The sequence below is a fragment of the Mastigoproctus giganteus genome, chromosome 9 (genome assembly GCF_048544385.1).
Source record: "Mastigoproctus giganteus isolate SK-2022 chromosome 9, ASM4854438v1, whole genome shotgun sequence".
Lineage (NCBI taxonomy): Eukaryota > Metazoa > Arthropoda > Arachnida > Uropygi > Thelyphonidae > Mastigoproctus > Mastigoproctus giganteus.
In genome coordinates this window covers 188,878,109-188,891,135 of record NC_143583.1, presented here as the reverse complement: position 1 = coordinate 188,891,135, position 13,027 = coordinate 188,878,109, and the positions used below count along the sequence as shown (strand labels likewise).

The window sequence follows — 13,027 nt, the reverse complement described above, 5'->3', positions numbered from 1 at the left end:
ACTTCCCATTTCACCCATCCATTTGCTCCAAAAGTTTGTCCAGCTTTTCCCTGAATTTATGTGCTCTATCAACTTCTACAACGACAGCTGGAAGTTTGTTCCAGCAATCAACCACTTGCTAGCTAAAGGCGAATTTCCGCACATCTATTCTGAAACTGTCTTTCCTCGATTTGAATTTATGTCCCTTAGTGTGAATCTGAACAAAGGGAAGAATCGCATCAGCATTCAGCTTGCTCAAATCATTCAAAGACTTATACACCTCAATCAGATCACCTCACAGAAGCCTAATCTCCAGATGCTACAATTTGCAGAACTTAAAAGCCTTTCTTACCAAGAAAGGCTTTTAAGTTCTAATAAGTTTTAACTTTAAGTTTTAATAAGAGGAACCCTTTGTTCCCCTTAACCAATCTCATGAACTTCTGTACCCATTCCAGCAGTTCCATATCCTTCCTAAAATGAGGCCTCCAGACCAGTACACAGTACTCAAGGTGTTGCCTGACCATTGCCTTATACAAAGGGATCTTCTTCCAGTCACATAGCTCCCTGAGGAGCTGTTGTGGCCACCAACAAATTTCTCCAACTGCATCAATCATGTGCTCTACGAGTGGCATCGCAAAGTGTCATGCCCAGAAGTTCACTGATCCCATCCTTCCACCTAGTTGCAGGTCTTCCTCTGCACCTTTTCCCCTCGATTTTTCCTTCCATTATATTCTTCAACAGAAAGTTTTCCCTTCTTACTATATGACCAAAAAACTTGAGTTTACTTTTGTTTATGCTATGAAGAAGAATTTTAGGCCTGCCAATTTTATTCAATACCCACTCATTTGTTCTTCGATCCAAGTAAGAATTACGCAGTATTCTCCTGTAACACCACATTTCAAATGCCTCAATTTTTTTCCTGTCAACTCTTCAGATTTCATCCTTCACATCCATAAGTGGCAACTGGAAAAATTAATGAATCAATGATTCTCAGTTTCATCTTTAGGGGCAGATCTTGATCTCTCCATAATTTTGTCAGATCAGCGACCAACGTTTTAGCAATTGCCCATCGTCTCTTTACATCCTTTGACATGTCATTATTTTTATTTATTCTTGATCCTAAGTAATCAAATTCATCAACTTCTTTGATACCTTGTCCATTAACCTTCACTTTACTGGAACCGAGATTATCGCCATAATCTTAGTTTTACACACATTCAGAAACAATCCTTTTTTTTCTTACTTGCTTCATATACTCTCCTCATAGTTTCTCTAAGATGATCCTTAGAATTGCAAATTAGCATAGTATTATCTGCATAACGAAGGTTGTTTATCTTCAGTCCTCCAATTTTGATGGCAGTCTCTAAATCTTCCAAAGCTTCACACATGATATCTTCGGCATAAAGATTAAAAAGGTGAAGTGACAAAATACAAACGTTTTGATACCATTACCTATTGTGAAAAAGTCTGTTTCACATATTAGTTCTCACAGTTCCTTCCTGTTCCTGGTACAGTAGCTTAATCAGCTGAATTATGCGGATTGGGAAACCCATAATTTCTCATGTTGAACACAATCAAATATTTTCGCATAATCTATAAAGCACAAAACGACTGGAACATTGAATTCTTTGCATTTTTCAATAATCAGCCGTAGACTTAAGATCTGATCTCTGGTTCCTCTGCCCCTTCTGAAACCTGCTTGCTCTTCTGGCATTTCTTAAAGTTTACTTGAGATTCTGTTTAATATGATTTTAAGAAGAATCTTGGTAGCTTGAGAAATTAGGCTAATAGTCCTGTAATTTGAGCAAATTTTCAGATTTTTTTTGGTAATTTTGGTAATTTAACAAAATTTTGGGTGAAAATTGATTTATTCCAATCTGATGGCCTCTGTCCTGTTTCCCAAATTTTTACAATTATTTTATGAAAAAAACTCTGTGCCCTTCACACCTGTTGATTTAATCAATTCCAGGTGACTTGCCACGCGTCAGTTCTCTGATGGCTTTTTCGACTTCTTCCTTTAGTGGAACTGGTTCATGATCATACTGTTCAAAAGGGGGTGGCAGATCATTAGTGTCAGCAGGTGCTCGGAAGAGCTGCTCACAGTATTCCTTCCACCTTCCTTTAATTGTGTTCTCCTCTCTTAAAATGTCTCCTTTGGAGTCCTTAATTACATTAAGTTTTGGTCGGAACTTTTGACTTAATTACATCAAACATCTTCTTAGTGTTGTTTCGTTTGTTGTGGAATTCGATTTCTTTATACTTTCAATTGATATAATCCTGTTTGTCCTGGCTTAAACAGCACTTGATGGCTTTGCTTAGACCCTGATACTCTTCGTTCCCTTGTACAACCTGGGCTTTTGCAGTACTCTGTTCAATAAGTTTAAAAGTGGCTTTGTAATCCATGGCTTCCTGATCTTTGACCTTTCTCTAATGTATCAATACAAAGGGATAATCACTTCCTTATCCCTACTAGCAAAGTTCCTGTATATCACTGACAAGACCCCATGAGCTGCCTGTCAGCACTGCTCAGAAAACTTCATATCTGACTACACAATTACCCCCAGGTCCTTTTCATTCTCATTTACCCTGAATGTATTACCAAACAGTTAGTAGGATACTCTGGAGTTACAGCTACCCATATGCAGTACTTTGTATTTGTCAATGTTAACCTTCAGTTGCCACTTCTCAGCCGATCTGCCCAACTTTTCTAGATCCTGTTGCAGTAGCATACTGTCATTAACAGCTCTGCCAACATTTGTGTCATCTGCAAACTTCGAAATTAAGCCTGATATACCTTCATCAATATCATTGATAAATATCCAAAACAACAATGGGCCCAACACCAAACACTGGGGAGGGAGGACTCCACTAATAACGTTAGTTTATGAAGAGCAGTGTCCATTGATTACCACTCTCCGTCTTCTCCCACTCAACCATCCTTTTATCCATTTTAGCAACTTGTCCTTAATGCCATACTACTACAATTTGCACAGTAGTCTTCCATGTGCAAGAGTATCAAAAGCTTTCCTGAAATCCAAGTACAGTAAACCCTCACTAATCCGAATGGGGGGGGAGAAGTCATCCACATTAAGTTTTTTTTTTTTTTAGGAGCATTAGCAACTAAGGCCATATTGCTCCGGGATATGTGGTGGTCATTCCGACCTTTCCGCATTCTCCGTATTTGGTGGTGACAGGCTCGAACCCCGGTCTAATCAAGAAGCGTGTGCTACGCACTGCTGCTCCTTCCCACCTGGCTACGGAGGCATCTCCAGATTAAGTGATAATCCGGATTAGTGAAGCAAAAGATATCCCTAAAAGACAAAAAAACTTAGAACACAAATAAATAGAAAATTTCATAGTGCTAATGAAAAAAAAAATAATAAAATAACAACAAAAAAAAAAAAAAAAATATATATATATATATATGTAGAGCCTTTATTTAAAAACTATAAAAAGACAATACATTTATCCATTGATAGAAGACTCAGAATTTGTACAGTCGACTCTCGATTTACTGGGATCAGATTAACCAGGACACTTCAAGGCTCCAAATTAAAAAAATATTTATCCACTGGAAATCATAAAATTCAAGTGATAAATAGAATGGGTATAAACAGATGTTTTGCAAGTCGTAAATAAGCGATAATAAGCAGCATTATAAGACATGTAGAGATGAATGTACCTATTATCCCTCAACCCCTGCTGTCTTCACACCTGCCGCTCAAAAAAACAATAGAAAGAGAACAAAAATGTTTAGTTTTGTTTAGTGCGTCACATGGATTGTTGTGTTCGTCGCACCACAAAAAGACAAATTTTGTTTCCTTATTTATCAAGAGTGTCAAAACTTTTTTTTGTTTAGAAATTGCAAAAATGATGGGTAAATGCAAGGGTTGTTTTCAATTGAACAAAAACTTGAAATTATTGAAATATTTGAAAACTGTGCAATCGTTAAATCTTCAATGAACCATTATAACGTTGGTAACCAAACCATACACATCATAAAAAATAAAGTGAAACTATTAGATTTTGTGGGCACATCTGATAGCATAAAGGCATGACTATTATGAAAATGATGAAATAGTCTAAAAAGGACCTCGACAAGGCAATGGTGTTGTGGTTTAGCCAACAATTATATAAACCCATAATATATAAAATGTTAACTTACATACATATATAAGTATGTATAAAGAAGTACACAAATGAAGCAATATAAGCAATAACCCATCCGACTCTGAGTCAACAACAAGACTGAACAACACGCAAGACAATGTGATGTATGTTCCGTCTCTCTCTGCACAAATGAAGACTCATCTACCTTCCTAAATCGCGTGTCTTTCAAAGTACAATATTCAACTGTGAACAGAATTTTTTTTGTATTTCAATCCAGATTAACTGTAACCGGATTAGCAAGGGTCTACTGTATATGATATCACAATTATTTTTTGCATCCAGTTACTTTGTGACAACATCATAGTATCCAATCAAATTGGTCACACAAGACTTGCCCTTAACAAACCCAATTTATTTGTTTATTTCATATGATGTGAGCAATACACGAAGGAACCAGTTTTTTCCTGCTTCCTTCGTGTATCGTGGCCGTGAAATCCAACCATAACAGGAGGTGCGGCACCAGGCACTTAACCACCTGGCTAGCCCGGTCGGCAACAAACCCAATGCTGTATCTGAATTATTACTGCAGTCTTGTCTACATGATCCTGCAATGCTTCTTTAACCAGTGACTCCATTATTTTCCCAGGAACAGAAGTAAAACTAACAGGTCTGTAATTACTTGTCACCCTTTGATCCCCTTAGTGAATTGGGCATTTGCACATCTCCAGTCTGTAGGAATCACCTCAAAGTTCTAGGATGCTCTCATAATTATGGCTAAAGGTTTGCTTACTTCCTTTGCCACCTCCTTTAATATAACTCAATAGATCCCATTTTTTGTCATGTACCTTTCTTATGTTTAACTTCACCAATTTCTCCTCCACTTGCTCTCAATTATTATAAAATGATTTAGCTCCCGTTAGAGTTTAATAAGCTTCTGTCCTCCACTTCCCTACAGAATTCTTCATGTGTGAATGTAGATGCAAAATACTCATTTAGTTTGTCACCTATCTGAGCAAGATCATCAAGTAGACTAATCTGATTCATCCCCTTCCTTCTACAATTCATATAAGTAAAGAAGTGTTTGGTGTATTTCTTTGCATCCTTTGCCAAAGATTTCTCATAATCTGCCTGCACTTGCCTAATCTCCTTTGTGACTTGATTACAGACTAGCTTATATCTACCATAGGCTTCTGTGTCGCCTGATAATTTATATGCATCTCATGCGTTTTTCTTTTCTGTCATGAGTCTCATTAGCCGACCGGGCTAGCCGAGTGGGTAAAGTACCTGCCCGGCAACCCAAAGGTCGCGGGTTCGATTCCCGCCTCGGGCTTGGATCAAAGTACTGCAAAAACCTTGGGAGGTGCAATATGGCCACAGAAGCCGATGCGCCAATAACTACCAAATCAAAAAAAAAAAAAAAAAAAAAAAAAATGAGTCTCATTAATTCATCTGACATCCATTTGGGCCTAAACCTTGAACAGCATTTCTTAGTTGGTATGAAAAGTCCAGCAGCTTCCAAGATTAATTCCTTGAATGCTTTCCACTTAGAATTTGCTGTTGGTAACATCATTAATTGGTCCCACCTTATAGAATTTAAATACTGTCTCAGACCACCGTAGTCGCCTTTAAGAAAGCAAAAACCCTTCCCTTTACTCCGATGGTAATTATATATCTTTAAGTAAATCCCACATCACTACACCGTGATCACTGCCACTTAGTGGAGTGGTTCCTCTATCTGCAAATTCCGAATGCATGAATAATCACTACTGATAATCAGATCAATAGTATTACTCCCTCTTGTTGCCCCTCGAACATGCTGCTGTAGAAAACAATCATCCAATAAATCCGCAAAAGTCTTACTAGTTGTGCGAGTGACCAATCCACAAGTTCCAGTCAAGATCTGAAAGTTAAAATCCCCCATTATAAGACATTCTGATTTACTGGCCTACTATTTCTCTATACAATTGTTTGTTGTACTCATCAGTTATTAAGTCTATAACACACTCCTACTCTCATTTTTGATTTCCCAATGCATATGTTGCACCGAACTGACTCAACATTGAACTGTCCATCTATGTCAACTGGATGCATTTCCTTAGATTTTGTGTTTCTTAACTAACAACATAACCCCTCCTCCCTTCCTATTCTGTCTATCCTTTCTGTGGACATTGTACACCCAAAATTCCAATTCTGCATTCCTTATATCTGTGTGACACCTCAACAATATCTGCCTTTGATGTTTTGACCAGCACTTCAAATTCATTGAATTTATTTACTATATTCCTAGCATTGGAGTACATGCAAGTATACATGCACCTGTTCTTACTCTTAGTTACCCTCTCACAGCTTATGTATTTACTTGTTCCATGATGACTCCTACCAGTCCCTGAAATCCCCAGCACCTTGCTTTCCAGGCTGCTACTCAATCTAATTGAAGCTGTGCAAGAATCACTTTCACCTCTGCCTACGGCTACTGTTAATTTACAGGGGATCCTTGTTATTCGAGGATAATTGGTTCCAGAAAATTCCATTTAAAACAAATCCACTTAAAATGGGGACCAAATTTTTGTAATGTTTATTATTTAAATAAATGAAACTAGGCATAATATTTTAAGAGTTTAAGATTCTATATCTATATAATATCAATGTAGATACACTACAGACAACTCTTAAAGAAAAACTACGGTAGTAGTGTGAAAGGCATCATTTCATCTGTATCTCATTGTGCTCATCCTTCACAACGAGTTGCCCATGTATTGCACTGCCTCGAATAAGTAACACTTCACTAATAGAGAAGACCGTTGTTACTTATTCTCAGTGGGCACCCACCCAGACAGCACCATTTCAAAGATAGTTGGCTTTTCATTGCAGGGTGAAACGCCGATGAAAACACAATTATCTTTGAAATGGTGCCGGTTAGGTGCCCACCAAGAATAAGTAACAACAGTCTTCTCTATTAGTGAAGCACTACTTATTCGAGAGATTTGTGAATGATTTAATTCAGTCAGTGATTGGGAGTAATCGTCCCTTTCTTCTTTTGATGGCATTTCTTCTTCTTTCTCTCCTACTATCACTTTCCTACACCTTTTTTGCTTTCCTAAGTCTAATAGGAATAGTACGTGGATAACAGAGTATCTTATCCCATATCATTTTGCAAGTGGTGCCCACCGAGAATAAGTAACAATAGTCTTCTCTACACGAAGCATTACTTATTTGAGATAGTGGAGATAGTGCAATACATGGCAACTCGTTGTGAAGGATGAGCACAATATGAGATACAGATGAAATGATGCCTTTCAACACTACTACCATAGTTTTTTTTTTTTTTTTAAGAGTTGTCTATGGTGTAGCTACACTGATATTATATAGTGATGTTTACTGCGTACTTGTTTTTGTACATAGTAAAAAAATGGATGAAGGAACTGAAAAATGAGAAAATTATTTTATTAGACATTTTTTATTATAATATGTTGCACAATGTAAGGTTAAGTAAAGTTTATCGAAGTTAAACTATTTTTCAGTTGTATGAATAAAGAATGAATCTGGAGTTATTCTTGTTTTTTTTTTTTTTTCTTTGCTGTATTTTTTCAGATAAAATTGTGTTGTAGCATTTAGTTACGTCTTTAACTTCGGGCTTAACTTTTGTTGCACAATCAGGAAGATTATTCTTACAAAAAATATTCAAGTGATTGGTCAATTTTCTCATTTAGTTACGTCTTTAACTTTGCGCTTAACTTTTGTTGCACAATCATGAAGAAGATCATTCTTACAAAAAATATTCAAGTGATTGGTCAATTTTCTCAAGGGAAAAAACTTTAATTCTTTAATTTTCGAATCCTCGTAATTGAGGGGACTTCATAATGAATACTCAGACACCCCCCCCCCGAATTAGTCTGTGAATCCCCAAGCTAGCAGTTTTCTGACCCATCTAACACTGCCTCGATATCATCAGCAAATATTCTTACATCCTTCCTATTTAAGTGTATCCCATTCCTGTAGAAACAGTCTCTTCTGTTAACACGCACAGACCATGCTGAGAAAAATTCTATCCCATGGACCTTAAACAATCTCTCCAGGGCAGAATTGATTGACAAGGCTCTCATCATATACTCCTTCTTATCGTGTCTGAATTTTAACCCTAACTCACAACTTTTTTCCAACGTTGACCTGTACTTGTTAAGTAAGTCTGCAGATCTACTCTTAATGTCATTAGTATCAACTTGTACAACAATTCACTATTTGTGCTCTTAAAAGATGATACCTGCTCTACAATGTCATTAACTTTTGCCCCTGGCAGACGTACCCTGGTCCTATTCCACCTATCCTTTTTGCATAATATATTTCCTGTTTCCCTGACAATTGAGTTACTGGCAATAACTAGCTCCTGTGGAACCAGCTCATTCTGCCTTGAAGATTGCCACTGTGTTGTCTGATGCACAAGAGTGAGCTCTGGCACTGAGTTGGGCAGCTGAGAGCTTGATGGGTCCCCCATTTTAATTCCTTTGAGGGCATCTACCCTACTCAAATTCTCATAGTTGCCCATTGTAACACTGAGTTGGCACCTAATTTCTTCACACACTCTGCATGTAACACACACACACAAAGACATTCTTCTTGGCTAGATCATGTCGTTCCAGAGAGGTCTGTATACATTGGAGAATTGTTCCCCCTTTGCTTCTTCCCTGAGTAACAGCACTCATGCTACTTTGTGCCCATTGCTTTGCTGTTCTAGTCTGTGGCATGATTTCTGTTTAAATTCAATTTAATTGATTGATAATGAAAAATTAATAAGATTAATAAATTTAATTGATCAACTGACAACTCTACACTAAGCTAACAGATTCCTAAATGCAGTGATATGTATTACGCTATGAAGTTCGAGATATACGGTAACTATACTGTATGATCTAATATACTGTAATGGTGACAAGTTTCAAACAGATAACGGTTCTACGTATATTAAGTAGTAACCTACAAAATCACTAACTAAATTCAAAATAAACTAAGGAGAGCATGACAAGGACTATAAAGCTACTCATAAAAAATAAATTAATCTTACAATTAAGTCAATAAAATGGCAAAAACATCCGTTTGCTGGAGCCAAAAATTATTTTCTCACACATGCTTAACCTCGTTCCATTTAGTTGCATCTTTACACGTATATTTATGCGCATATACGTGTATATGATGTGATTAGAATACACAAAAGTGGACTGAAAAGTAATCCCCTTATTGCACAACTTTTGAAGGAATAAAGATACAGTAATTAAAAACATACTTGTAGATAAAAAGTTGTATTTAACATGAGGTACAGATTTTCCACCATGTGCTCAACCTAATGTGATGCATTTTGTCTAGCACTAAACAAGTCCTTGCATGCTGTTCAAGTTAAATTCTTTTGACTGAGAGGACAACCACTTCTCCACAGCTGTTTTTACTAGTTCATACTATTTTACTATACTATTTCATTTGAGTTATACCTGTTGCTGTGGACATTTTCTTTAAGCTTGTGAAACAAAAAAAATATATATATATATACACATTTGGGGCAAAATCTAAGCTATAGGGAGAATGTAGAGCAACTCCAAATGCAAGCAAAGACATTCTTTCCAATGCTACATGGCAACATTGCAAGAATTTTTTTTTAAAAAAATTGGTGTAGATAACATTGAGGAATTCCCAGGAAAAATACTGACCTCTGCCAACTGATGCTTGGACTTTAAATTTTTTTTTTTGGACAATGAGATGTTTTATGGCAAAATTTCTTGGGCTGTCTCTTGCTTTCCAGATCACAGCAGTCAATTTAGGGTTCATCTCCCATCCCAATAGTTGCACACTGTTTGAACCACATTTCAAAGATGCTCCCATTTAAAACAATGTAAACAAACAAACCAACAAAAATGCTACTGCACATACTAACTAAAAATTATTAGTTGTAAGGAGAACCTAGTTGAAACTTGCTGTGCCACCTATCACTGAAGTTAGAACTCAGAGGCATTACTTTTCAGCCCACCTTACAAGTAATTATGGAAAAAGTTCCATTTCTCAAACAAGGCATTCAACTTTCCTGTTGCTCATAAATGAAAGACAACATACCAGTTTTTCTGGAAAATGCTCTTTTGACATTGAATTTCACATTCCTCAGCAATAGGCATGATTACAGGCAACACTATTCAATATAATAGTCAGAAGCACTAGATCAACAGCTTGTCTTGGTTACTGAGTTTGGTCAATCACAAGTGGCCTGATGTAACTATGACCAATGCAAGATTGCAAGCAGTAAACGTGTTTGAGTCGACAGTGGCTCAACACCACACAACTGCTAAATATGGTTAATGATAATATTCCTGTCAAAGTCATTGGTTATTAATGCCTCTGACCTATGTGACCATGTCAGAACATAAAGTTTTTATTTTTTTACAGTGAAGATAATAAAAGAACTCAAGGTTTACTGTAGAATACATTTCACATTGTAACTTTTGATAATTCAGTATCCAACAAAAACTAGTTGCATAGAATAAAGAAAATGAAAATTTTAAAAACTATTATTATAAGCCACACAAAACCAGTCAGCAGGCTTTGAGCCTGCAACCTTATTATACACTATACAGCTAAGTGTTTCTTCCTCATATTACCAAGCAACCTAAGTCTTTTCACAATCATTTTAAGTGTTTGACATGATTTGAGAGGGGAAAAATAAAAAAAGAAAAGAAAAGAAAATATTATTTAATAAAGAAACAAACCTCATCAGAATCATAACGTGTGACTGATAGGCTACTTGTTTGAATTTCTGACACATTAAATGCTTTCTTTTTTTTGTTTTTCATCCTTGGTCCAATTCCCTGGCCAGGTCTCCAACCCATTTTTTGAAGAATTTGTATACCAATAGATTCTCTGCAAATAAACATCACACACATTAATTCCCATCTATTTACTAAATAATAACAATAATTAACTCTCTTACAGACAGAGAACTAATTTAAATGTTAGGATGTATGTCAGACACATTATAGCACAGATGATCAATACATAAATAATAAATTTTTTTTTTTTTTGGCTGGTGCAGCATAAGCCTCAGGCTTCCTTGTACCATATGGCTATTAATAATAATAATAATAATAATAATAATAATAATAATAATAATAAAAGTGTTGGGCAAAATTATTTTAAAATTATACAAAGGTAATAAATTACATTAGAAGTCAGTAAAAACAATAACAATATGAACATCACTTAAAATATGAAAATAAAATGTGAACTTTACTTACAATTTTGGAAAGGACACTGAAAGATATACAATTTAAGATAATAACATGCAAATATCAAATCAGAGTCCCAAAAAAAGATGCCAAGAAAGATTTGGAGGCCAATCAAAATGGATGATATCTTCAACTGCAAGAGTGTTCAAAATTCTTCTGACTTCCTTTTGAAGGAAGACATGTGGAATTGAATGGAATTCACTGGGAATGGTAGGAAGTGGTTTACCAATATCACCAATACAATAGTTAAAAGAAAAGTAGGGTGCCAGCAGGTAGGTGTTATCTTTAGCTGAGGTGGCAAATGAACCATCAGATCTGGATGCAAGCCAATTGTGTTATGTAACATTCTTATCTTGAAAACAGCCTTAGTACATTTATTGGAAAACCAGGGTTTAGATAAAGGATAAGATTTTAAGGTGGAGTACAGAATAAAGAATTTAATTCCTACAAGAATAATTTCATTGTATATAGAAAAATAATAATAGTATTTTATACTATTATTATTAAATTATATATATACTATTATTAAATATTATTAAATTATATATATACTATTATTAAATATTATTAAATAATATATATACTATTATTAAAATTTAATAGTATATAGAAAAATTAATACAATTACTGAAATCGATTTTAATTTTATTGTGTATCTGGCTATTTAAAATAGCCAACGTCAAATCAATGAGGCACTTGCTGAAATCAGCAGCCTTACTTCACACCATCTTTTTATAAAAGAAATATATTTAAAATTGGTGCAAAACAAGCCTATGAAAACAGAACTTCTTCCCAAATGTTGATAATAAGTGCAAGATTAAATGCTAACCAATCTTCCTCCTCCACAGGAAACCTAACTAAAAAATAAATTAAAAAAAAAAAAAAAAAAAAAAATCCTTTTAATAATCAAACCCAAAGAACCAAAAAATACATGAATTCCACTGAAACTTGCAACAAATTAGCATTATTAGTTAGGAAGTTCAGCATTAGCTGGCTGCCAATCAACTCTCAGAGCATGATGGGTACTGGCATGTACCTCATATGCTTTGTTTTTTCTCACTTACAATCAGATCAGTAAATTTAATTATCTTGCCCAGTCATCCTTGTCCACAATAATCATGTATTTTATTTATACCCCGGTATGCCATGCATTTTTTAAACTAAAGAAAAGGCCCTTTGCCTGGAAAGCTACTATCTGTATTTTAATACTTTTATCAGTTTTACTTTAGGAACAAAAAATACATTTTTTAAATACAGCAGGCCCTCGTTATAATGCAGTTTGCTTTACGCTGATTCGCTATAACATTATTCTTATATTATAACCCATATCTGACCATAACGCTGTCACAAATCACTATAACGTTCTTTTACAGATTGCATTTTTAAAATATTTAATGAAATCATTTCAGTTGATTGAGTCGATAACTTGAAAACAAATAGAAAAACAACATTAAAACGTTTCCCACACTCAGTGAAATTTTCTCCCAAGCTAATTTAATTGCACTATGGTGACTTGTTACGTAGTTCCGAGATCAACATTTTAAAAAATGATCAAGTATATTGCTTGTAATATTTGCGTTATATGCATTTATCTGAAGTCTAGTCATTATTTGGTTTTTAGGAGCATTAGCAACTAAGGCCATATTGCTCCGGAGATATGCGGTGGTCATTTCCTGACC

The 13,027-nt window shown here is 35.3% G+C and overlaps 1 protein-coding gene across 3 annotated transcripts in view; it reads right to left on the bottom strand.

The window, feature by feature from the left end:
* Positions 1-13,027, bottom strand: part of LOC150080960 (G patch domain-containing protein 1) — a 242,313-nt gene that overhangs the window by 169,859 nt on the left and 59,427 nt on the right. For all 3 annotated transcript variants that reach the window (XM_090381880.1, XM_090381879.1, XM_090381878.1), the window contains one exon: positions 10,833-10,983. In XM_090381880.1, coding sequence (XP_090238006.1) covers positions 10,833-10,983 — 151 coding nt within the window. The remainder of the gene's footprint in view (positions 1-10,832; positions 10,984-13,027) is intronic.